General features: G+C 36.8%; 1 protein-coding gene across 2 annotated transcripts; it reads right to left on the minus strand.

Moving 5' to 3' along the window:
- Positions 1-8,469: 8,469 nt before the first annotated feature.
- LOC116626139 (sperm-associated acrosin inhibitor-like) lies at positions 8,470-24,216 on the minus strand. 2 transcript variants are annotated; one of them, XM_032395327.1, is made up of 3 exons: positions 24,144-24,216; positions 23,146-23,183; positions 8,470-8,775 (listed from the first exon to the last, which is right to left on the minus strand). In XM_032395327.1, exons 1-3 carry the CDS (start codon positions 24,208-24,210, stop codon positions 8,656-8,658), a joined length of 225 nt encoding a protein of 74 aa, XP_032251218.1. In that variant the 5' UTR covers positions 24,211-24,216; the 3' UTR covers positions 8,470-8,655. The 2 variants fall into 2 exon arrangements, with proteins under 2 accessions (XP_032251218.1, XP_032251219.1); XM_032395328.1 differs by lacking the exon at positions 8,470-8,775 and adding an exon at positions 21,424-21,634.
- Between the last annotated feature and the right edge of the window lie 921 nt (positions 24,217-25,137).

The following is a 25,137-nucleotide window of genomic DNA, read 5'->3' on the forward strand; positions in this document are numbered from 1 at the left end:
TCATGGAAACAAATGAAAATGAAAACACAACTGTTCAAAATCTTTGGGATGCAGCAAAGGCAGTCCTAAGAGGAAAGTATATAGCAATACAAGCCTTTCTCAAGAAACAAGAAAGGTCTCAAGTACACAACCTAACCCTACACCTAAAGGAGCTGGAGAAAGAACAGCAAATAAAGCCTAAACCCAGCAGGAGAAGAGAAATAATAAAGATCAGAGCAGAAATCAATGAAATAGAAACCAAAAGAACAGTAGAACAGATCAACGAAACTAGGAGCTGGTTCTTTGAAAGAATTAACAAGATTGATAAGCCCCTGGCCAGACTTATCAAAAAGAAAAGAGAAATGACCCAAATCAACAAAATCATGAATGAAAGAGGAGAAATCACAACCAACACCAAAGAAATACAAACAATTATAAGAACATATTATGAGCAACTCTATGCCAGCAAATTAGATAACCTGGAAGTAATGGATGCATTCCTAGAGATGTATCAACTACCAAAACTGAACCAGGAAGAAATAGAACACCTGAACAGACCTATAACCACTAAGGAAATAGAAGCAGTCATCAAAAATCTCCCAAAACACAAAAGCCCAGGGCCAGATGGCTTCCCAGGGGAATTCTACCAAACATTTCAAGAAGAATTAATACCTATCCTTCTGAAACTGTTCCAAAAAATAGAAATGGAAGGAAAACTTCCAAACTCATTTTATGAGGCCAGCATTACCTTGATCCCAAAACCAGACAAAGACCCCATCAAAAAGGAGAATTACAGACCAATATCCCTGATGAACATGGATGCAAAAATTCTCACCAAAATACTAGCCAATAGGATCCAACAGTACATTAAAAGGATTATTCACCACGACCAAGTGGGATTTATCCCTGGGCTGCAAGGTTGGTTCAACATCCGCAAATCAATCAACGTGATACAATACATTAACAAAAGAAAGAACAAGAATCATATGATCCTCTCAATAGATGCAGAAAAAGCATTTGACAAAGTACAGCATCCTTTCTTGATCAAAACTCTTCAGAGTATAGGCATAGAGGGTACATACCTCAATATCATAAAAGCCATCTATGAAAAACCTACAGCGAATATCATTCTCAATGGGGAAAAACTGAGAGCTTTCCCCCTAAGGTCAGGAACGCGGCAGGGATGTCCACTATCACCACTGCTATTCAACATAGTATTGGAAGTCCTAGCCACAGCAATCAGACAACAAAAAGAAATCAAAGGCATCCAAATTGGCAAAGAAGAAGTCAAACTCTCACTCTTTGCAGATGATATGATACTTTATGTGGAAAATCCCAAAGACTCCACCCCAAAACTGCTAGAACTCATACAGGAATTCAGTCAAGTGGCAGGATATAAAATCAATGCACAGAAGTCAGTGGCATTCCTATACACCAACAACAAGTCAGAAGAAAGAGAAATTAAGGAGTCGATCCCATTTACAATTGCACCCAAAACCATAAGATACCTAGGAATAAATCTAACCAAAGAGGCAAAGGATCTGTACTCAGAAAACTATAAAATACTCATGAAAGAAAATGAGGAAGACACAAAGAAATGGAAAAACGTTCCATGCTCATGGATTGGAAGAACAAATATTGTGAAGATGTCAATCCTACCTAGAGCAATCTACACATTCAATGCAATCCCCATCAAAATACCATCCACTTTCTTCAAAGAAATGGAACAAATAATCCTAAAATTTGTATGGAACCAGAAAAGACCCCGCATAGCCAGAGGAATGTTGAAAAAGAAAAGCAAAGCTGGCGGCATCACAATTCCGGACTTCCAGCTCTACTACAAAGCTGTCATCATCAAGACAGTATGGTACTGGCACAAAAACAGACACATAGATCAATGGAACAGAATAGAGAGCCCAAAAATGGACCCTCAACTATATGGTCAACTAATCTTTGACAAAGCAGGAAAGAATGTCCAATGGAAAAAAGACAGTCTCTTCAACAAATGGTGTTGGGAAAATTGGACAGCCACATGCAGAAGAATGAAACTGGACCATTTCCTTACACCACACACAAAAATAGACTCCAAATGGTTGAAAGACCTCAATGTGAGACAGGAGTCCATCAAAATCCTAAAGGAGAACACAGGCAGCAACCTCTTCGACCTCAGCCGCAGCAACTTCTTCCTAGAAACATCGCCAAAGGCAAGGGAAGCAAGGGCAAAAATGAACTATTGGGACTTCATCAAGATAAAAAGCTTTTGCAAAGCAAAGGAAACAGTCAACAAAACCAAAAGACAACCGACAGAATGGGAGAAGACATTTGCAAATGACATATCAGATAAAGGGCTAGTATCCAAAATCTATAAAGAACTCATCAAACTCAACACCAAAAGAACAAAGAATCCAATCAAGAAATGGGCAGAAGACATGAACAGACATTTTTCCAAAGAAGACATCCAAACGGCCAACAGACACATGAAAAAGTGTTCAATATCGCTCGGCATCAGGGAAATCCAAATCAAAACCTCAATGAGATACCACCTCACACCAGTCAGAATGGCTAAAATTAACAAGTCAGGAAATGACAGATGTTGGCGGGGATGCGGAGAAAGGGGAACCTTCCTACACTGTTGGTGGGAATGCAAGCTGGTGCAGCCATTCTGGAAAACAGTATGGAGGTTCCTCAAAAAGTTGAAAATAGAGCTACCATATGATCCAGCAATTGCACTCCTGGGTATTTACCCCAAAGATACAAAAGTAGGGACCCGAAAGGGTACGTGCACCCCGATGTTTATAGCAGCAATGTCCACAATAGCCAAACTGTGGAAAGAGCCAAGATGTCCATCAACAGATGAATGGATAAAGAAGAGGTGGTATATATATACAATGGAATATTATGCAGCCATCAAAAGGAATGAGATCTTGCCATTTGCAACGACATGGATGGAACTGGAGGGTATTATGCTGAGCGAAATAAGTCAAACAGAGAAAGACATGTATCATATGACCTCACTGATATGAGGAATTCTTAATCTCAGGAAACAAACTGAGGGTTGCTGGAGTGGGGGGTGGGGTGGGAGGGATGGGGTGACTGGGTGATGGACACTGGGGAGGGTATGTGCTCTGGTAAGCGCTGTGAATTGTGCAATACTGTTGAATCTCAGATCTGTACCTCTGAAACAAATAATGCAATATATGTTAAGAAAGAAAAGAAGAAGAAGAAGAATGTAGCAGGAGGGGAAGAATGAAGGGGGGGAAATCGGAGGGGGAGAAGAACCATGAGAGACGATGGACTCTGAAAAACAAACTGAGGGTTCTAGAGGGGAGGGGGGTGGGAGGATGGGTTAGCCTGGTGATGGGTATTGAGGAGGGCACGTTCTGCATGGAGCACTGGGTGTTATGCACAAACAATGAATCATGGAACACTATATCTAAAACTAATGATGTAATGTATGGGGATTAACATAACAATAAAAAAATTAAAAAAAAAAAGATGAAAGATTCAGAAAGCTGGAAAAGTAAACATATATAATTCCATCACCAAGAAGCAACAACTTTAATATTTGGAATATTATCTTCTATTAATTTTTGTTTATATTTTCTTAATTAAAGCCAGAGTGTATATATGTAAATTTAGTATCTTGAATAAAGTGTTTTTAATTATTACAAAAAATAAATAAATAAATGCACTCACTATAATGGCTATAATTGAAGCTCTCAACAAGAGTTTCTGATTCTTGATTCATTAGTTGCATATAACACCCAGTGCTCATCACATCATGTGCCCTCCTTAATGCCTCCTTAATCACCCAGTTACAGTTACCCCACCCCCTCACCCACCTCCCTTTCCGCCACCTGCAGTTTGTTTCCCAGAGCCAAGAGTCTCTCATGGTTTGTCTCCCTCTCTGATTTCTTCCTATTCAGTTTTCCCTCCCTTTCCCTATGATCCTCTGTGGTATTCCTTATATTCCACATATGAGTGAAACCATATGAATGTTGTCTTTCTCCGATTGACATCAAAAACTAATGATGTATTATATGTTGGCAAATTGAATTTAATTTAAAAAATAAATAAAAGTGGGATGGGGGAAAGATGGCAGAGGAGTAGGGGACCCTATTCCAACTGGTCCCCTGAATTGAGCTGGATATCGACCAGACCACTCTGAACACCCATGAAATCAGCCTGAGATATAAGAAGATACATCTGGATCTCTACAAACAGAATATCACAGGCTGTTGGTTTCAAGAATGACTAAGAGGAGGAACCCCCAAAATAGGAAAGACTCAGAGACTGTGACTTCTGCTACAGATTTACAAATGGTTACAGATATAACCAAGATGTTGAAAATGGACTTCAGGGTAACAGTTATGAAGACAATAGCTAGAATGGAGAAATCGATTAAAGGCAGCATAGAATCTCTAAGGGTAGAAATGAAAGCTGAACTGGCAGAACTTAAAAATGCTATCAATGAGATCCAGTCTAATCTAGATACTCTAACAGCTAGGGTAAACAAGGCAGAAGAACAAATTAGTGATCTAGAAGACCATTTGATAGAAAAGAAGGAAAAAGAGGAGGCCAGGGAGAAACAGCTCAAAATCCATGAAAAAAGAATTAGAGAAATAAGTGACACCATGAAATGTTCCAATGTCAGAATTATTGGGATCCCTGAGGGGGTGGAGAGAGAGAGAGGACTAGAAGATATATTTGAGCAAATCATAGCTGTGAACTTCCCTAATCTGGGGAATGAAACAAACATTTGTGTCCTGGAGGCAGAGAGGATCTCTCCCAAGATCAAGGAAAATAGACCAATGCCCTGGCATGTAATAGTAAAACTCGCAAATCTTAGAACCAAGGAAACCATCTTAAGGGCAGTTAGGGGGAAGAGATTCCTTACATACAGAGGGAGGAACATCAGAATAATGTCAGACCTATCCACAGAGACCTGGCAAGCCAGAAAGGCCTGGCAAGACATATTCAGGGTACTAAATGAGAAGAACATGCAGCCAAGAATACTTTATCCGACAAGGCTGTCATTTAGAATTGATGGAGAGATGCAGAGCTTCCAAGACCAGCAGAAACTGAAAGAATATGTGACCATTAAGCCGGCCCTGCAAGAAATATTAAGGGGGGGGGGTTCTATAAAAGAAGAAAGACCCCAAGAGTTATACAGAACAGAAATTTACAGAGACAATCTATTGAAACAAGGACATGATGACATAAATTCATATCTTTCAATAATCACTCTCAACTTGAATAGCCTAAATGCTCCCATAAAAATGGCACAGGGCTGCAGATTGGATAAAAAGACAGGACCCATCCATATGCTGTCTACAAGAGACTCATTTTGAATCTAAAGATACATCCAGACTGAGTGAAGGGATGGAGATCCATCTTCCATGCCAATGAACCTCAAAAGAAAGCTGCGGTAGCAATTCTTATATCAGACAAATTAGATTTTAAACTAAAGACTGTAATTAGAGACACAGAAGGACACTATATCATTCTTAAAGGGTCTATCCAACAAGAAGATCTAACAATTGTAAATATCTACATCCCCAACATGGGAGCAGCCAACTACATAAGCCAACTGTTAACCAAAATAAAGAGTCATATTGATAATAATATGTTAATTGTAGGAGACCTCAATACTCCACTCTCAGCAACAGACAGATCATCTAAGCAGAAAATCAACAAAGAAAGAAGAGCAGACACACTGGACCAGATGGACCTCATAGATATATACAGAACATTCCACCCTAAAACAACAGAATGCTCATTCTTCTCAAACACACATGGAACTTTCTCCAGAATAGACCACATAATGGGTCACAAATCAGGTCTCAACTGATACCAAAAGATTGAGATTATTCTCTGCATATTCTCAGACCATAATGCTTTAAAGCTGAAACTCAATCACAAGAAAAAAATTTGGAAGAAATTCAAACACTTGGAAGCTAAAGACCACTCTGTTCAAGAATGTTTGGGTCAACCAGGAAATCAAAGAAGAACTTAAACAATTCATGGAAACCAATGAGAACGAAAGCACATCAGTCCAAAACCTATGGGATACTGCAAAGGCAGTCCTAAGGAGGAAACACATAGCCATCCAAGCCTCACTCAAAAAAATAGAAAACTCCTGAATTCACCAACTAACTTTACGTCTTAAAGAACTAGAAAAAAGCAACAAACGATGCCTAAACCATGCATTAGAAGAGAAATAATTAAGATTAGAGCAAAGATCAATGAATTAGAAACCAGAAACACAATAGATCAGATCAATGAAACTAGAAGTTGGTTCTTTGAAAGAATTAATAAGATCAATAAACCACTGGCCAGACTTATCCAAAAGAAAAGAGAAAGGACTCAAATTAATAAAATTATGAATGAAAGGGAAGAGATGAAGACTAACACCAAGGAAATAGAAACAATTATTAGAAATTATTATCAACAACTATATGCCAATAAATTAAGCAACCTGGAAGAAATGGATGCCTTCTGGGAAACCTATAAACTACCAAGACTGAAACAGGAAGAAATTGACAACCTGAATAGGCCAATAACCAGTAACGAGACTGAAGCAGTGATCAAAAACCTCCCAAAAAACAAGAGTCCAGGGCCTGATGGATTCCCTGGGGAATTCTACCAAACATTCAAAGAAGAAATAATGCATATTCTCCTGAAGCTGTTTCAAAAAAAAGAAACAGAAAGAAAGCTTTCAGACTCATTCTATAAGGCCAGCATTACCTTAATCCCCAAACCAGGCAAAGACCCCATCAAAAAGGAGAATTTCAGACTGATATTCCTGATGAATATGGATTCCAAAATTCTCAACAAAAGCCCAGCTAATAGGATCCAACAATACATTAAAAGGACCATCCACCACGACCAAGTGGGATTTATCCCCAGGATACAAGGGTGGTTCAACATTCAGAAATCAATCAATGTGATAGAACACATTAATAAGAGAGAGAAGAACCATATGGTCCTCTCAATTGAGGCAGAAAAAGCATTTGACAAAATACAGCATCCTTTCCTGATTAAAACTTTTCAGAGTATAGAGATAGAGGAAACATTCCTCAAGTTCATAAAATCCATCTATGAAAAACACACAGCGAATATCATCCTCAATGGAGCCTTTCCCTTAAGATCAGGAACACGTCAAAGATGCCCACTCTCGCCACTATTGTTCAACATAGTACTAGAAGTCCTAGCAACAGCAATCAGACAACAAAAAGAAATAAAAGTATTCAAATTGGCAAAGAAGAAGTCAAACTCTCTCTTTTTGCAGATGACATGATACTTTATGTGGAAAACCCAAAAGACTCCACCCCCAAATTACTAGAACTCATACAACAATTCAGTAATGTGGCAGGATACAAAATCAATGCACAGAAATCAGTTGCTTTCTTATACACTAACAATGCAACTGTGGAAAGAGAAATTAGAGAAATGATTCCATTTACAAACTCTAATTGGCTGTAGAAGCCACTGCAAAATGGGATTACAATAAAATCCCCACAAAAATATAACTCCATCAAAAGTCAGCATTCACCAAAATGAGACAATTTAAATTTGTTACCATTTTCTCTGCAGAAAGGAAGAGAAAGAAAAAAGAAATTATTAAAAGAATACATTAAACTCCTGAGAAATGCACAAAATCCTTCTTCATGAAGAAGTCTGGAATGTGGACTCCAGGGAGACACTGTGCTTCACTTCTAGAAACTTCTGGGCCCCACCTGCTCCCAAGCCGGCCGGTCTTTGCTGTGGGGATTTTTTTTTTAAGAGAGAGAGCAAGAGAGTATGCACAGGGTGGGGGGTGGGGGTGAGGGGCAGAGGGAGAGGGAGAGAGAGAGAATCCCAAGCAGGCTTCATGCCCAGCACAGAGCCCAATGTGGGACTCAGTCTCATGACCCTGAGATCATGACCCTGAGATCATGATCTGAGCCGAAATCAAGAGTTGAGGCTTAACCTACTGAGCCATCCAGGCGCCCCTGCTCTGAGGATACTGACCCCTCCTACTTGCTCAACCCTGCCCTCAGGCTGGAAACCAGCTCTTGCCTGAGAAAGGAAAGGATTAGGGATTGTGAGAGCGGTTCTTGAGAAACAGGTGACTGTTGGGATTGTAAATATGAGAAAAAAAATGTGGACAAGGCAGGAAAGCGTGGCAGAGCCATTAGACCACAAATTCCTTCAGGGTAAAGGAGAAAGGGAAGAAAGTTTTGGTGGAAGTGTACTAGAATGCTCTGCAGTCTGAGGAAGGTTTGAAAGGTCCTCATCAAGTTCAGGGGACAAACCTGACCATCAGAAGAGTTTCTTTCCAGCATGAGTAGGCTCATTTGATGGATTTTAGGGTATAGCAGAGATCTACTGAATAGCATCAGAGCTTTGGAATTATGTCATATTGGTTGCACATCTGTCATTAGTAATTCATAGTCAGTTAAATTAATTGATTTATATGTTTGTAGAACAGCATGATTATGGTCTGAGAGCTCAAACATGAAACTTTTAGAAATAAGAATTTCAGGGAATAATACAAGTGTGTTTCTTTGACTTTTACAGAAATATTAGTTATTTTCTGTGTATTCTGTATTTAGAGTATCAGCAACATAGATGTACTAAGATTTTGTAATTGGCATTTCATTACTTAGAAAGCACACGTTTGCTACTGCGGTCTTACATCACGGCAAGGCAGAAAACACATTTATTCCAATAAGTTTGGCCATTGGTTGCACAGACTGGATAATATTCTCTGGTGCAAATTTGTGCTGGATTATCATACACTTCACATATTGACTGTAAAACAGAAAGACAACATAAGTTTATTGAATAATGAACATTTGAATAATATTCATTTTTATATGAAATGTCATACATACACAATACGGTAAATATAATCAATATATAGGTACAAAGACAAATATCTGTGTACATACAACCCAGGAGAAAGTTTTAAAAATTACCATTTCTTTAAATATATAAACCCTCTACTAAGATAAAGGCCAAGTAATTGGCATAAGTATTTTTATTATGTCGCAAATCCATACCCACACTCATGATCTTCCCCAGCAGATCACATCTCCTTCAACCCCCTTTATCAGAGGAAATCACCAAACTGAATTTTCTGTTGATCATTTCCTGCATTCCTCTGTAATTTCACCGCATATCAATAAATATATTCACTAACTGTCAATATTTATACATTTCAAATTTATACATGTATTCATATATATGTTTAGGGTATCTTAGTAATGTATACAAAGAAAACAATACTACATATATTCTTATATGACTTGCTCTTTACATTCCTTTGTGATCTTATATATATGCTTATATTGTTTAGAACTATAGTTCATTTATTTTCATCTCAATGTAATATTCTACTATGTGAATATATGGAAGTCATTATTTTTTTTTTTTTTAAAGATTTTGTTTATTTATTTGAGAGAGAATGAGAGCGAGTACATGAGAGGGGGGAGGGTCAGAGGGAGAAGCAGACTCCCTGCCGAGCAGGGAGCCTGATGCGGGACTCGATCCAGGGACTCCAGGATCATGACCTGAGCCGAAGGCAGTCGCTTAACCAACTGAGCCACCCAGGCGCCCTGGAAGTCATTATTTTTTAACATTAAATTGATCATTTGGTGGTTCATTTTTTTAACTTGTTTTATGAGGATGTATAATTTTACTCCAACACGCTTTTCTCTTTCTCAGATTCTTTTTTTAAAAAAGATTTTATTTATTTATTTGACAGAGAGAGAGTGAGAGAGCACAAGGAGGGGGATCAGCAGAGGCAGAGGGAGAAACAGGCTCCCCGCTGAGCAGGGAGCCCAATGTGGGACTTAATCCTAGGACCCCAGGATCATGACCTGAGCCAAAGGCAGACACTTAACCGACTGAGCCACCCAGGTGTCCTCTTTCTCAGATCCTTGTGCACAATAGCATCTTATTGCCAATGAATAGAATCTTGGGATAGAAGAATATGCATTTTATCATCTTATATAATAAGGTAGGTAGTGGCAAATGGTTTTGTATTGCTGGCTAGATTATATTTCTTGAATTTAGTATAATAAAAATATAAATATTTTTTAATTTTGAAACCTCATTCTGTTGTATATTTGGTAAATTTAGTGTTAAATTTTTCAATAAAATAAGGTTAAAATTTTATCTTTTTTTACTTCCAAATCAATCAGTAATAACTTACTGAAACCTTGTTCTTGGATGGTTTTACAAATCCATTTTCTGCAACCAGAGCAGAGAAGAAAAAGTTAAAAACAAACAAACAAACAAAAAACATAGTCTGGTAAGAGGCATCCAAATCTATTTGCAACAGAAATTGACATAAATTGCCTACTTATTGCACATAATAAATGAGAATTTTGTGGCAGTAGTTAAAAAAAACTTATAATGAGACAAATCTTTTAAAAATTTAATTTCCAAATTAATCTAGCTATGTGGAAAACAGTGTGTATGCTATTTCTTAATAACACCTCATACTCTGCTTGAAGATATTATTTTTTATATAAATTTTTACAGGAGCTATCCTGGTGTCAAGGAAGAAAATGCTTTGCATGCATTTACTTAAGTAGGAAAAATTAAGCAGTACTTTGCCCTATTTTGGGGGCTCCAACTGATACCTCATAACTACCTTATTCTGAAATTCATGGACAACCTTGAGCTTCATCAGTAGATAACTTATTAGAAAAAAAAGAATCAATGAATTCTCCTCTACACAAAGCCTTAACTTAGTAGACTCAGAGCTGGCAAACAACAAATCAGATTGTCAAGGAATGTCAGACCTAGAAGACATCATTCTTCCTACAGTTTGCACTTAGTAATCATGAAATCTGGGCCCAGAAAGGAAAAAGAATTTAGTTGAAGTTCTTGAGTTACATATGAACAAAGACCTAAAAACTACTGCCTACTGTAATCTACCATTCCATTGCAACTTCTCTAATGTGGGAAATGAGAATAATGAAAGTAATTTAAAGCATTTGGATCATGTGCCTGTTTCATTTTACTGGTTTATGAATTCCAAACTCCATAAAATCATTTTCTCTTTTCCAAAATTATAACAGTTGCTTCTTGCATTTTTTTCCTAGGATATGTAGTGTTTCACCCAGGAATAAAAATTTACTAACCAGAATAATAAGGAAATAAGAAGGCAATGATGAAAAAAACTTTGATTCTTGATGACAAGAGGGACATTTTATCAAGTCTGTGAGAGAAACCTTTAAGAACGTTTGTAACATTGATACATGCTAAATTGGATTCCCTAAAGACCCAGTTTTCAAATGTTTCTTACTTCTAAAGGAATTGTTCCAACCTCCTAGATTACTATTCCCTTTTACCTTCCTACAACCCTATGATTCAGTAAAACATAAAGTCTCATCACTTGGAAGTCCCCCACCCCCAAAAAATATACAAGAAAGCCCTCCAAAATATCTATTAACAAAATGGGAGGACTGAGATTATTCTCCCAACTTATAGTCAGCCCAGAAAAAGCCTGGCTGCATTTTTTAAAAACTACACATTTGAATCTCAGTTATTTTCCTCAGGAAATAGGAACAGATATCTCTGGAAAGACAGACCTGGAGCAATCTTCATAGCAGTGCTGCACACCAGGGCCACCTCCCTAGATCTCCCACATGACCCACCCGACACAGAGAGACAATAGGGAGTGGTGTCAACAGCTCTGCAGACTATGGCTACCTTGTTCACATTTCCTCCTCAGCCATCTCCTTCCAGCTAAGTTTTTTTTATTTGTCTGCTGTTGAGGAGATTGATGGGGTAAGATTGATGGCCCAAGGCAGATAAGACACAGAGATATTCTTGTCCTTCCTTGGGGCTGTAAAGTAGGTCACACATACTTCTCAATAGATCTTCCTAAACAGAAAATTTGAGGACAACTTGATCCCCAGAGGTATGGGGAAGCGTCATAGATCCTAAGATAAAGAAGGTATGTGAAAGCTTTCCAAGCAAGTGAGTGGAAAAAGGACAAGAGGATCAAGCAGGAAAAAGAAAAGTTTGGGAATGATAATTAGATAATTAATGACCTAAGCATTTAATATTAAAAAAAAAAAAACTACAAGCATACTAGAATTACATGGGAAACTTCAAGAGTATGAAAATCCTGTCCTGCAGTCAAAATTGTGAATTGATTGTTAGTAGATTCATCCTGGGCTAATATTAGTACATTGTAAAAGCTCCCAGATGAGTCTCAAGGGCAGCCAGGTTTAAGGAAACTTAAGAGGACAGGATGCAAATATGTTTTTGTAATTGAGATATAATTGACATATAACATTGTGTAAATTTAAGGTGAGCAACATGTTGATTTGGTACATTAACATATTGCAAGATGATTACCAATGCAGTATTAGCTGACACCTCTATCACATCACTTAAATATCTTCCTCCTCCTCCTCCCTTCTTCTTCTTCTTCTTCTTCTTCTTCTTCTTCTTCTTCTTCTTCTTCTTCTTCTTCTTCTTCTTCTTCTTCTTCTTTCTTCTTCTTCTTCTTGTGAGAACAATTAAAATCTAGTCTCCTAGCAGCTTTTAAGTTTATAAAACAGTATTGTCGACTATAATAACTATCCTGTGTGTTAGGTCTCCAGAACTCATTTTTTTAGAGCAGGAGAGAGAACTCTGGGGAATGAAGTTGAAACAGGATGGGACACTGCCTTAAATTATATGGTAAAAATTTGTTCTTTCCATCAGAGATATTTGAGAGGCACTGGAGGCTTTTAAAGAAAAGGGAGAGGAGCACCTGCATGGCTCAGTTGGTTGAGCGTCCACCTCTTGGTTTTGGCTCAGATCATGATCTCAGGGTCCTGGGATCAAGCCCAGTGTCAGGCTCCCTGCTTAGCTGGCGGTCTGCTTGTTTCCCTCTCCCTCTGCCCCTCCCCTTGCTCATACTCTCTCTCTCTCAAATAAATCTTTAAAAATAAAAAAAGAAAAGGGAGAGATTTATTCATTATTATTTTCTCCTTTATTAACTAATCTTCTTCAGTCTGACTCAGTGGAAAGAGCTCTGGCAGTTGAAAAACCCAAGTACAAATCCTATCTATTACTGAGTAACCTTGACTCAATATTCAATCATAAAGTTTGAATCCACAGTTTTCTTTATATGAGAAATATAGTGTCTATCTTATATATGTGTGATGAATAGGGATAAAACATTTAAACTATCTGCAGTTAAGTTGTGTGTTTGGTAGGCATTTGCCACCTTAATCCTATGTGTTATATTTAGCAGTGAGGAAGCCCAGGATTCAGAAAGAAACTTTGAGACTAGTAATGTTTTGTGCCAAATTTTTTTTTGTTTGATATTGGTTTATTTATTTTAATTTTTTTATTATGTTATGTTAGTTAATTGAAGAACCCACATCTCACAAGTAGAGAAAATACTCCTTTTTTATAGTAAACTGAATATTATGCTTACACTAGCTCTTTGAGTTATTTACATAGACACCATCAAAAATGCCTGTGGCAGACCAAGCCTTCTGGTGCAGGGTATTTGAGGAAAAAGCAAACTGAGGCCTAGAACTGAAGCTGCAGGAAAGATGCTTATACTCTATACATTGGACTTCCCTTCTTCTATGTATTTGTCAGCAGGAATTAGGACCAGAAATTCTCAGTAGAAATCTTGCAGGACAGAAGAGAGTGGATGATAAATTTAAGGTGTGAAAAAAAAAAAAAAACTGCCAAGTGAGAATTCTACCTCTGGCAAAATTGTCCTCCAAAAATGAGGGAGGAAATTAAGACATTCCCAGAGAAACAAAAGGTGAAGGTGTTCATTACCTTTAGAGCTATCCTACAAAAAATTATGATAAAGAGAGACTTTCAATTTGAAGTGAAAGGCCAATAGACAATAACTCAAAATGATATGAAAATGTTCTCCAGTAGGGGCGCCTGAGTGGCTCAGTTGGTTAAGCATCTGCCTTCGGCTCAGTTCATGATCCCAGGGCCCTGGGATCGAGCCCCGCATCGGGTTTACTGCACAGCGGAGAGCCTGCTTCTCCCTCTCCCTCTGCTTGCCATTCTATCTGTCCTCTCTCTCTATCTCTCTGTCAAATAAATAAATGAAATCTTAAATAAATAAATAAATAAATAAATAAACTTTGTTTAGAAAATGTTCTCCAGTAAATGTAAATGCATGGACAATTATAAAACCCCATATTATTTTAATTTTGGTCCATAAATCCACTTTTCATTCTTTTATAGGATTTAAAAGACTAGAGCATAAAAATTAATTTAAATTTATGTTCATTGATAGGCAATATAAAAAGATAGAATTTGTGACATCAATAAAATACAGTGAGGGGGCAGACCTGCAATGGAGTAAACTTTACGCAATTGAAGTTAAGTTGTTATCCATTTAAAATAGATTTTTATAACAATAGTATATTCAAGTATGTTAAATAACTGGAATTAAAATAAAAACTTTAAAAAAACCAATAGTACATTTATGTTATAACTGTAGTATGTCATGTGTAATTCTGATGGTAACCACAATGAAAATTTCTATAGAATATACATAGAAAATAAAAGGGAATTAAAGTATGTCACTACAAAAAATCAACTAAACACAAAGGAAAGCAGTAAAGAAGGAAATGAGGAACAAAAGAGCTATAAGATATAGAGAAAACAAATTAAAAATGGCAATAATAATTTCTTCACTATTAGTAGCTACGTTAAATGTGAATAAATTAAACTCCCCAATCAAAAGACATAAATCGGAATATCTGGGAGAGATGACAGAATAGGAGGACCCTAAACTCACCTTATCCCACAGATAGAACTATATAACACTCACATCACTGCAAATAACCCAGAAAGCAACCCAAAGACTGGCAGAACAAACTTCACAACTAAAAGTAGAGAAGAGGCCACATTGAAGAGGGTAAGAAGGGCAGAGATAGGATGGGGAGATAAAACCTGCAGGTCTGGCCACAGGAGGGAGGGAACTAGGAGTGTGGAGAAAGGGCAAGAAACAGACTAACACCAGGGAGCCTGCATGGGGAAAATGAATCTCCATAGCATTTCGCTTTGGAAAGCAGAGGCACTGAATTTTGTGAGTTTTTCCAACCAGTAAAAATCAGCTGCACTCAGCTCTAAAAGAGCTCAGGTGTGGCGCACTTTGCGGAGCAGCCCTGGCTGGCCCTGGTCTCCACAGCAGCTGCATATCCCCTGTGAAAAAGGACCAGTGCCACCTTTTTAAAGTGTGTGCCCCACCCACTACTGCCAAGAGCAGGAGAAGTAGCTGACTTTCCTAACACACAGAAACAGACAGAGAATTAGGAAAAATGAGGAGACAGAGGAATGTGTCCCAACTGAAAGAATAGGACAAAATCACAAGCAAAACTGAGATAAGTAATATGCCCGATAGAGAATTTAAAGAATTTAATGATCATAAAAACACTCGCTGGATTTGAGAAAAGAATAGAGGACATCAGTGAAACCCTTACACAAAGGAACCAATCAGAGAGAAGAACACAATAAATGAAATAAATACAGCTGATGGAATAAATAACAGGCTAAAGGAAGCAGAGGAATGAATTACCTGGAAGACACAGTAATGGAAAGTAGTCAAGCTGAGAAAGCGAGGAAAAAAGGAATTATGCAAAGTAAGAAGAGACTTAGAGAACTCAGTGACTCTGTCAAGCATAATAACATTTGCATTATAGGGATCCCAGAAGAAGAGAGAAAAGGTGGCAGAAAACTTAAAGAAATAATAGCTGAAAATTTTCCTAATCTAGGGAAGAAGACAGAAATCCAGATCCAGGAGGCACAGAGATTCCCCAACAAAATCAAAACCAGGAGGTCCCCACCAAGACACATAGTAACTAAAATGGCAAAAAATAGTGATAAAGGAAATAAATTTTAAAGTAGTAAGAGAAAGCAGTTAATACAAGGGAAACCCTAAGACTATCAGCAAATTTTTTAGAAGAAACTTTGCAGGCCAGAAAGGAGTGGCATGATATATTCAAAGTGCTAAAAGCGAAAACTCAGAAGCCAAGAATATTCTATCCAGCAAGGCTATCATTCAGAATAGGAAAGATAAAGAGACAAACAAAAACTAAAGGAGTCCATGACCACTAAACCAGCCCTCTAAGAAATATTAAAAGGGACTCTTTGAGTGAAAAGGAAAGATCATAAGTGAGAGCATGAAAAGCAAGGAACACAAAAGCAGTAAAAATAAGTATATCTGTAAAAATCAGTCAAGGGATTCACAAAATAAAACTATGTAAAATATGACACCATATACCTAAAACATGGTGGCGATGGGGGAGAGGAGGAGCAGTAAAGAATGGGTTCAAACTTAAGTGACCATCAACTTCATATGGACTGCTATAGGCAGAAGATATTATATACAAACCTAATGGTAACCACAAATCAAAAACCAATAATAAATATGCAAAGAATAAAGAGAAAGGAATCCAACTATATCACTAAAGAAAGCCAGCAAACCATGAAAGAGAGCAAGAGAAGAAAGGATCAGAGAAAAACTACAAACAGCCACAAAACAAGTAGCAAAATGGCAATGAATACATATCAATAATTACTTTGAATGTAAATAGACTGAATGCTCTAATCAAAAGACATAGGGTGACAAAGTGGATAAAAAAAATAAGATCCATCTATATGCTGCCTACAAGAGACTCATTTTGGACCTAAAGTCACCTGCAGATTGAAAGTGAGGGGATGGAGAAACATTTATCATTCAGATGCATGTCAAAAGAAAGCCAGGGTAGCAATCTTTATATCAGACAAAATTGACTTTAAAACAAAAGATAAAGGACTCTAGACAATAATAAAGGGGGACAATCCAACAAGAAGATATAACAATTGTAAACATTTATGCACCCAAATACATAAAACAGTAACAAACATAAAGGAACTAATCAATACTAATACAATAATAGTAGAAGACTTTAACACCCCATTTACACCAATAGATCATCTAAGCAAAAAATCAACAAGGAAAGTGACTTTGAATGACACACTGGAACAGATGGATTTAACAGACATATTCAGAACATTTCATCCTAAAACAACAGAATATATATTCTATTCAACTGCACAGGATACATTTTCCAAATAGATCACATGTTAGACCACGAAACAAGTTTCAACAAATTCGAAAAGATTGAAGTCATATCTCACAACTTTTCTGACTACAATTCTAGAAATCAACCATAAGAAAAAATCTGGAAAGACCCCAAATTCATGGAGGTTAAATAACATGCTACTAAACAATGAATGAGTCAACCAAGAAATCAGAAAAAAAATAAAAAATTACATGGAATGTTAAAAAAAAGGAAGAAGAAGATAGCAGGAAGGGAAAATGAAGGGGGGAAAATTGGTGGGGGAGACGAACCATGAGAGACTATGGACTCTGAGAAACAAACTGAGGGTTCTAGAGGGGAGGGGGGTGGGAGGATGGGTTAGCCTGGTGATGGGTATTAAAGAGGGCACGTACTGAATGGAGCACTGGGTGTTATACGCAAACAATGAATCATGGAACACTACATCAAAAACTAATGATGTAATGTATGGTGATTAACATAACATAAATTTAAAAAAAAGAGTTCCAGGAAAATTAAAAGGCAAAAGATTAGTCTTATCAACAAATGGTGCTGTGACAACTGGATAGCCACATGCAAAAGTATAACTGTACCCATAATTCATTCAATATATAAAAATTAACTCAAAATGGATAAAAAATCTAAATGCCAGTACTAATACTATGAAACTCTTAGAAGGAAGCCTAGTTGTAAATCTTCACAAACTGGGATTAGGTAGCAATTCTTACATATAACACCAAAGCACGAGCAACAAAGGAAAAAATAAATACACTGGAATTCATGAAATCAAAAAGAAATTGTTGCATCAAAGGACACTATCAAGAAAATTAAAAAAGACAACCCCAAAATGGAATAAAGGCACATTTGTAAGTCAATGTGCTTACTCTACTCTCTAGACTATATAAAGAACAATACCAACTCAAAAATAAAAAAGACAAAAAACTAATTTAAAAATGGGCAAAGGATTTGAATAGACATTTCTCCAAAGAAGATACACAAATGTCCAATAAGTATGTGAAAAGGTGTTCAACACTGTTAATCATAAGGGAAATGCAGATCAAGCCACAATTAAATACTACTTCACATCTACTAGGATGAATATAATTTTTTAAAGATATTATTTATTCATGAGAGAGAGAGGCAGAGGGAGAAACAGGCTCCCCACGGAGCAGGGAGCCCGATGTGGGACTCCATCCCAGGACTCTGGGATCATGACCTGAGCCAAAGGCAGACGCTTAACTGACTGAGCCACCCAGGTGCCCAGGGATGAATATAATTTTTAAAAAATAAACAATTGTGATTTGGGTGAAGATGTGGAGACATTGGAACCTTCATGAAATCCTGCTAGGAATGTGAAAGGGTGTGCCCACTATGGAAAACAGTTTGTCATTTTCTGAAAAGTGTGAAAGATAGTTATCAAATGAAATTCCACTTGCAGGTGTATGTCCATGAGAAATGAAAACATATGGTCACACCAAAACTTGCACAAGAATGTTCAGAGTTGCATTATTCATAAAAGCCAATAAGTAGATACAATCTAAATGTCTATAAACTGACAAATGGATAAACAAAATGTGCTATAGCCACAAGATAGAATATTCCTCAGTCATAAAAAGGAAAGAAGTACTGATACATGCTACAATGTGGTTAAACTTTGAAAACACCGTGCTAAGTTCAGGAAATCATTCACAAAAGACAACATAGGATAAATAGATAGATGAGTAGATTTACTTTCACGTGAAAATCATACATATATTGTAGGATTCCATGTATGTGAAATGTCCAAATAGGCAAATTCATAGAGATAAAAAATAGTTTAATGGCTGCCAGGAATTGATAGGTGGGGAATTGGGAAGTATGTAGTTGTTTTTTGGAGGAGGGGGTAGATGATGGAAACGTGTTGGAATTAGTAGTGATGGTTGTACAACACTGTAAATGAATGTATACTAAAAAATATGTAATCTTATGCTTCAAAATGGCAAATTTTAAGTTTTGTGAACTTTATCTCAATTCAAGAAAACACTGTATTTTCCTTATCAAGTGTCAGATTTTAAATGTTCAGTTTCCTGTGTCCCACTTTCATTATGGCTAAAATACAGAGCTGATGTCCATCTAATAAGATTCCTCTCGGAATTAAGTTACATAACTGAAGGGATGTGGGAAGTTGATCCACAAAGCTTGTGTAGAAAACAGTCATGCGGAGAGGTGGAATTCCCATCGTTGATGGATACTAACTTCCAGTAGTCTACCCAAAGTTCCTAGAGGACAGTAGTAGTATCTGCTTTCCTTAGCAACTTTTCTCTACCATTAATACAGGGCTTAACACATAGTAGTGATTTTTTTAAAAATAATATGTTAAATAAAAGGGAAAGCAATACATGTGTAAATTTCCCAGCATTCACTGAATGTTTTTTATACATGTTCTCTATTATGAAAAAGGCTATGAAAGTGGCTGAATGCATTTTTATAATGTGGCTCTAATGTCTACATTCTAATGGATAAAAAATCTAAATGCCAGTACCTTCATTAAAAATCAATACTAAAGATGTAAATGAATATGTAACTCCCACATAGATCACTCTTCTAGAGGTGGAAGTGTTTAGTGAAAAGGAGAGCAGGCCTGTTAATGTAGCAGATTGATACTTGTCTTCTTGTAATCAATCTGCATTTCTGCCATTAAAATCAAGCTTCAAATGAACATATGACCACCCAGATAAAGCTTGTTTCTTGTTGGCTGAGAGATGAAAGAAATGGAGAATCACTGGACTTGGACCACAAACGGATAGACTGCCCTGATGAAGGTGGAGTTGCCTGGCACCCCAAGATCACCAACTTTTCTCTTTAATGATTCATGAGAGAAAAAGGAAATAATATAATTTTTCTTCCAAATCTCAGAAATCTTACAATATCTTTGAACAGATTCTCCAAGTCATTCAATGATAGACAGACCCATGTTTTAGAATTTAAGTGCATATTGCCTGACATTTGTAATCGTAAGATTAACCTGGAGTACATTTTAGAATCAAGTTCCCAGATCCCTCTCCTAGAGGTTTTGATTGTTTAGGATAAAGAGGAGCCCAAGTGTCTGTATTTTTAATAAATACACAAGTAATGTATTATTTGTTCACCTTTGAAAATATTTCTTTAATTATAGTTACCAAAAGTATTCATGTCTTTTCACCCACTAACCAACCAAAGAAAGAAAGGGTATTTTAAAAGGATAATATTATTGAACATTGTATTCATTGAAATATTTATGATTTTAAATTGCATTAGATTTTATGTTAAGAAACACACAATTAAGATAATTTTTCAATTGTCTTTGAATAATTGGACATAGAAAAGAAAAATCTTTCAATCATAGGGTCTTAGGAAAATTCTTCAACATCCAATATTCCATCTTAATACCATAGAAGTCTTTGGTTATCTAGGAATTTAAAACCCTGACTGAGGGAGTTCTAATTGGTTGTAGAATCTACCACAAAATTGGATCACAATAAAAGCCATAGGAATGTGTAGCTCAGGCAAAATCAGCATCTACCATAATAACCAAACTCAAATGCTCCACCACTTTCACTGTAAAGAAAGAAAAAGAGAAAGGAAAAGAAATTATTTAAAATTTCTAGGTATTGCACTAAGTGCTCCTCAATGAGGAGAATTTAAAAATGGGATAATGTGTAGAAGCTCTGCCACAAGCAGGGGGCTTTGCTTGCTCCGCTGCACTGCACATGTTCCCCCCCCACCTGAGACAGTTTAGCTCTTCCTACACACTCAGTCCTGATTCAATCTTGGAACCTGCACAGACCTGAGAGAGGAGACGATTAGAGATTTTCAGATTAAAGAAGAGGAAATATCTGTGATAGAAAATGGTGACTCAGAAAAATTGACCAAACTTGAAGACTGCAAACTCCTTTTGAGTGAAGGATACAGGAAGGGAGTTTACATGGAAGGTTCCAGAATGCCTTGCTTCTAAGAAAGGTTTGGAGTGTGTCATGGAGTTCAAGAGACAGAGCGGAGCATCAGAGGAGCCCTTCTTAGCAGGAATGGGCCCACTGTGATGATTTCAGAGTTCTGTAGCTAGTAGGATTTCTTGCTCAATAATGCCCAAGTTAGCTTGCAGCTACATCATGGAGACTACCACTTATCATCTGGACTTTGGAATTATATCAGTGACTAGACTGTCATTAGTAAATCATAATAATTCAATTAAGTTCAACTAATTGACTTATACATTTTCAGAATATCCACAGAGTTATATTTGAGAGGTCAAATACAAAACTGCTTCTAGAAATGAGAACTTCAGGGAAAGGTACAAGTGTGTTTTTGTGGCTTTTACAGAGAGAGTAGTTATTTTCTGGATATACTGTGCCTAGGCTATCAAAAACATGGGTTTTCCTATCATTTTATGATAGTTTCTTCATTATTTTGGAAGAGCCATATTTAGTCTTGTGTTCTTACAATTGTTCGCTGCAGAAAACGCATGTATTGGGATAAGTTTGGCCATTGGTTGCACAGACTGGATCCTTTTCTCTTGGGCAAAAATGTAATTGATGTATATACACATCACAGCTTGGCTGTTGAACACAAAGAGACAACATAAAATGCATCAAGTAATGAACTTTTTAAATAAAATGTCCCTTATCTTAATACAAAATGCCACGCATTAAAATGGAATAAATATATTCTATATTGAGGTTTAAAAATAAGTATCAAGGTACTCACAGTCCACTTACACATAAAATATTTTTAGTATATTTTTACAAACCCAACATTATTTTTTTAAAAAAAACATACAAATGGCTAAATGTGTTTTTATAATTTAGACACTCTGCCTCCACTTCTCCTCACACTAGGGTCAGATTTTCCTCAGTTGACCCTTGATCAGTGAGGGTCTTAGAGGTATGGACCCTCCCACCCTACACAGTTGAAAATTCACATATAACTTTTGACTCCCCCAAAACTTAAATACCAATACCTTACTGTTGACCAGAAGCTTTATGACAACATAAACAGTCAATTAACAAATATTTTGTATATGTATTATATATCGTGTTCTTACAATAAACCTAGAGAAAAGAAAATATTAAGAAAATCATAAGGAAAGGGGTGCCTGGATGGCTCAGTTGTTGAACGTCTGCCTTTGGCTCAGGTCACGGTCCCAGGGTCCGGGGATCGAGCCCCACATCGGGCTCCCTGCTCGGCAGGAAGCCTGCTTCTCCCTCTCCCACTCCCCCTGCTTGTGTTCCCTCTCTCGCTGTGTCTCTCTCTCTGTCAAATAAATAAATAAAATCTTAAAAAAAAAAAGAACATCATAAGGAAGATTGTACTGTCCTGTAAAACAATCTGTGTATAAGTGGACCCATGCAGTTTAAAAGTCAACTATATTTCATACCACAAGAAATCATAAAACAATTTTTAATAACTCCCTTGTCTTTCTCAATAGTTTTACTGCTACATAATCTGTTAGTTTCAGATTATTACCACACTTGTATGAATTCATATATATGAGTGTTTGCATATGTGTATATAACCATATAGATATGTATGTAATTTGCTTAATGATGACAGTGTTGGTTATTTACGTAAATAAACAACGTGTGTATTCTTACATAACCTGCTTTTTAAATGTCTTTATAACTTTTATCTATTCACGTGTTTAGAACTGTAGTTCATTTTCATCACCTCGATGTAATAATTGATTCTGTGAATGTATGACAATTATTATTTTATCCACCGTTTAGTGAAAAATTAGGTTGTTGCTTTTTTAATCCTCTTGTTTTGCTAAGATAAACAATTCTACTTTAAACACCCCTTAATCCATAACAGACACTTGTCTATAACAAAGCTATAACTAGTAATGGAATTTTTTAGTAATGGGATATTTTTACCTTGTCTTTAATGCCAAATGATTTTGTATGTCTGGCAAGATTCTGTTTCTTGAACTTAGTGTAATAATAAAACTGTTTGTTTGTTCCTTTTGAAGGATCATTCTGTTCTACAGAGGGAAATTTGCTGTTAAAACTTACAATATAAAAAAATTAAAGGCTTACCATTTCAATTCCTGAAGTAATCAGTATTAACTTACCACTTGACGAATTTCTGGTAAAGGTTCAAAAGAAGTTTCTGCAACCAACCGCCACACACACAAATTAAAAATAAGAGGAGGAAGAGGGGAAAACCATCAGAGTCTCTGGTGAAAAGTACCCACATCTCTTAGTAGCAAAATATTACACAAATTGCCTAATCAGGATCCTGCAAATAATGATATGAGCCTTTTATAGTAGTATCAAAACAGTAAGTTCACAAAATAAATTCAGATGTAGAAAGATAATTCCAAATTAATCTCGTTCTGTGAAAATTATCTTATGTATTATTTAATAATCATCAAACACTCCTGTAAGATTCTGTAGTTGTGATTTTTTTTCCATTTTTATAAATGAGACATCTTAGCTGGAAAAGACAGTGGTTTGCTTAGCGTCACTCATATGCCTCGCAAAAAGTCACTTAATATGAAGAAATTAATTATTATTTAATTAATTAGTATTCAGGTCTCATATCAGGGATCTATCCACTACCTCACAGCTACTGTATTCTGAAATTCATGGGCCACCTTGGGCTTTAAGGAGCGTAAGGTTGTTAGCAGAGGAATAAATGAATTCTTTCCTTATACAACGCCTTGACTCAGAGGTGGCAAACAACAAATCAGATTTTCAAGGAATGTCAGACCTAGAAGACATCATTACTTTCCATGCTCTGCATTTAGCAACCGTGGAATCTGAACTCCGAAAAGAAAAAAAAAAAGTAAATATCTTTAGTCATAGATGAACAAAAAGACAAGTTCATTCTGAGTACTGCTCATCCTAACCCACATCTTTGTCTCCAACTCTCTAAGGTGGGAAATGAGGTTAGGCAACCCACTGATGCAATTTTAAAAGGTATTTCTAACATACTCTGTTTCATTTTGCCAGTTTAAGATTTATAAATCCTATAAATCAAACTACTCCATTTCTAGATAATAGCAGTTGTTTGCTGCATTTCTAAGATATGGGAAATGCTTCATCCAGGACTGAAAAATGTACTCACCAGAATAATGAGGAAATGCCAAGGCAATGATAAAAACAGCTTTGATCCATGTCAAGAACAAAGACATTTTACCAAGTCTGTGGAAGAAACCCATAGAGACGTTATAACACATGGCACAGGGACAATCTGCCCATTTCCAAATGAAACTTTCTTATAGGTGAAGAAGCTTTTCCACTTTCCTAGATTCCTACTTGGTGTGGACTATTCCCTTTTTCCTTCCCCCAACACACAGTGTCAACAAGACATACATGGTAATAGAAGACCCTGTATGGACTTGAAAGGAACACCAGGCAAGTCCTCTGTGTATATTTAAGTAGGAGCTGTTTACTCTCCCAACCCTTGGCTCAGCCCACAAGGAGCCAGGCTGCATTTATGGAAATATGTACTTCGGAATCAGAGCATTTGACTGCATCAGAAAATAGAAACCATTATTTCAGGAAGGACTGACCTACAGCAGTCCTCCCATCAAACTCCACACCACAGCTACCTTCACAGAGTCCCTTCCACCTGACACAGAGAAGACAGTGGTGAGTGGGATCTACAGCTCTAGAGATGGTGCCTATTCAGTTCACTTTACTTCTCAACTATTTCCACCCAGCTGAGGAATCTCCTTTATCTATCTGATGGTGAGGAGCTTATGGGGGTGAGATGGCTCATGACAGATAAGATGCTGAGGTACTCTGTGTTCTGCCTAGAGGCTCTAAAATAGCTGCGAGAGATGCCTCACAAATGTATTATCAGTAGATCTCTAAGCAGCAAATTTGGGATAGTTTGATCAGATGTATCCAGAAGTATGGGGAGGAAAGGTGGTAATAGTGCTTTGAAACCAAGATAGAGAAGAGATGTGAAATCTTTCCAAGCTATTGAGTTGGGAAGAAAAGGAGAATCAAAAGAAGAAGAGAAGAAAGAGTTTTGGGAATTGTAATTGGAATTATAACTTGGACTCTTAAGTATTTTGCAACGCCAGAAGCACACAGGACTTAATTGGAGATTT

This window comes from Phoca vitulina, unplaced genomic scaffold (genome assembly GCF_004348235.1).
Source record: "Phoca vitulina isolate PV1807 unplaced genomic scaffold, GSC_HSeal_1.0 scaffold83, whole genome shotgun sequence".
Taxonomy (NCBI): Eukaryota; Metazoa; Chordata; class Mammalia; order Carnivora; family Phocidae; genus Phoca; species Phoca vitulina.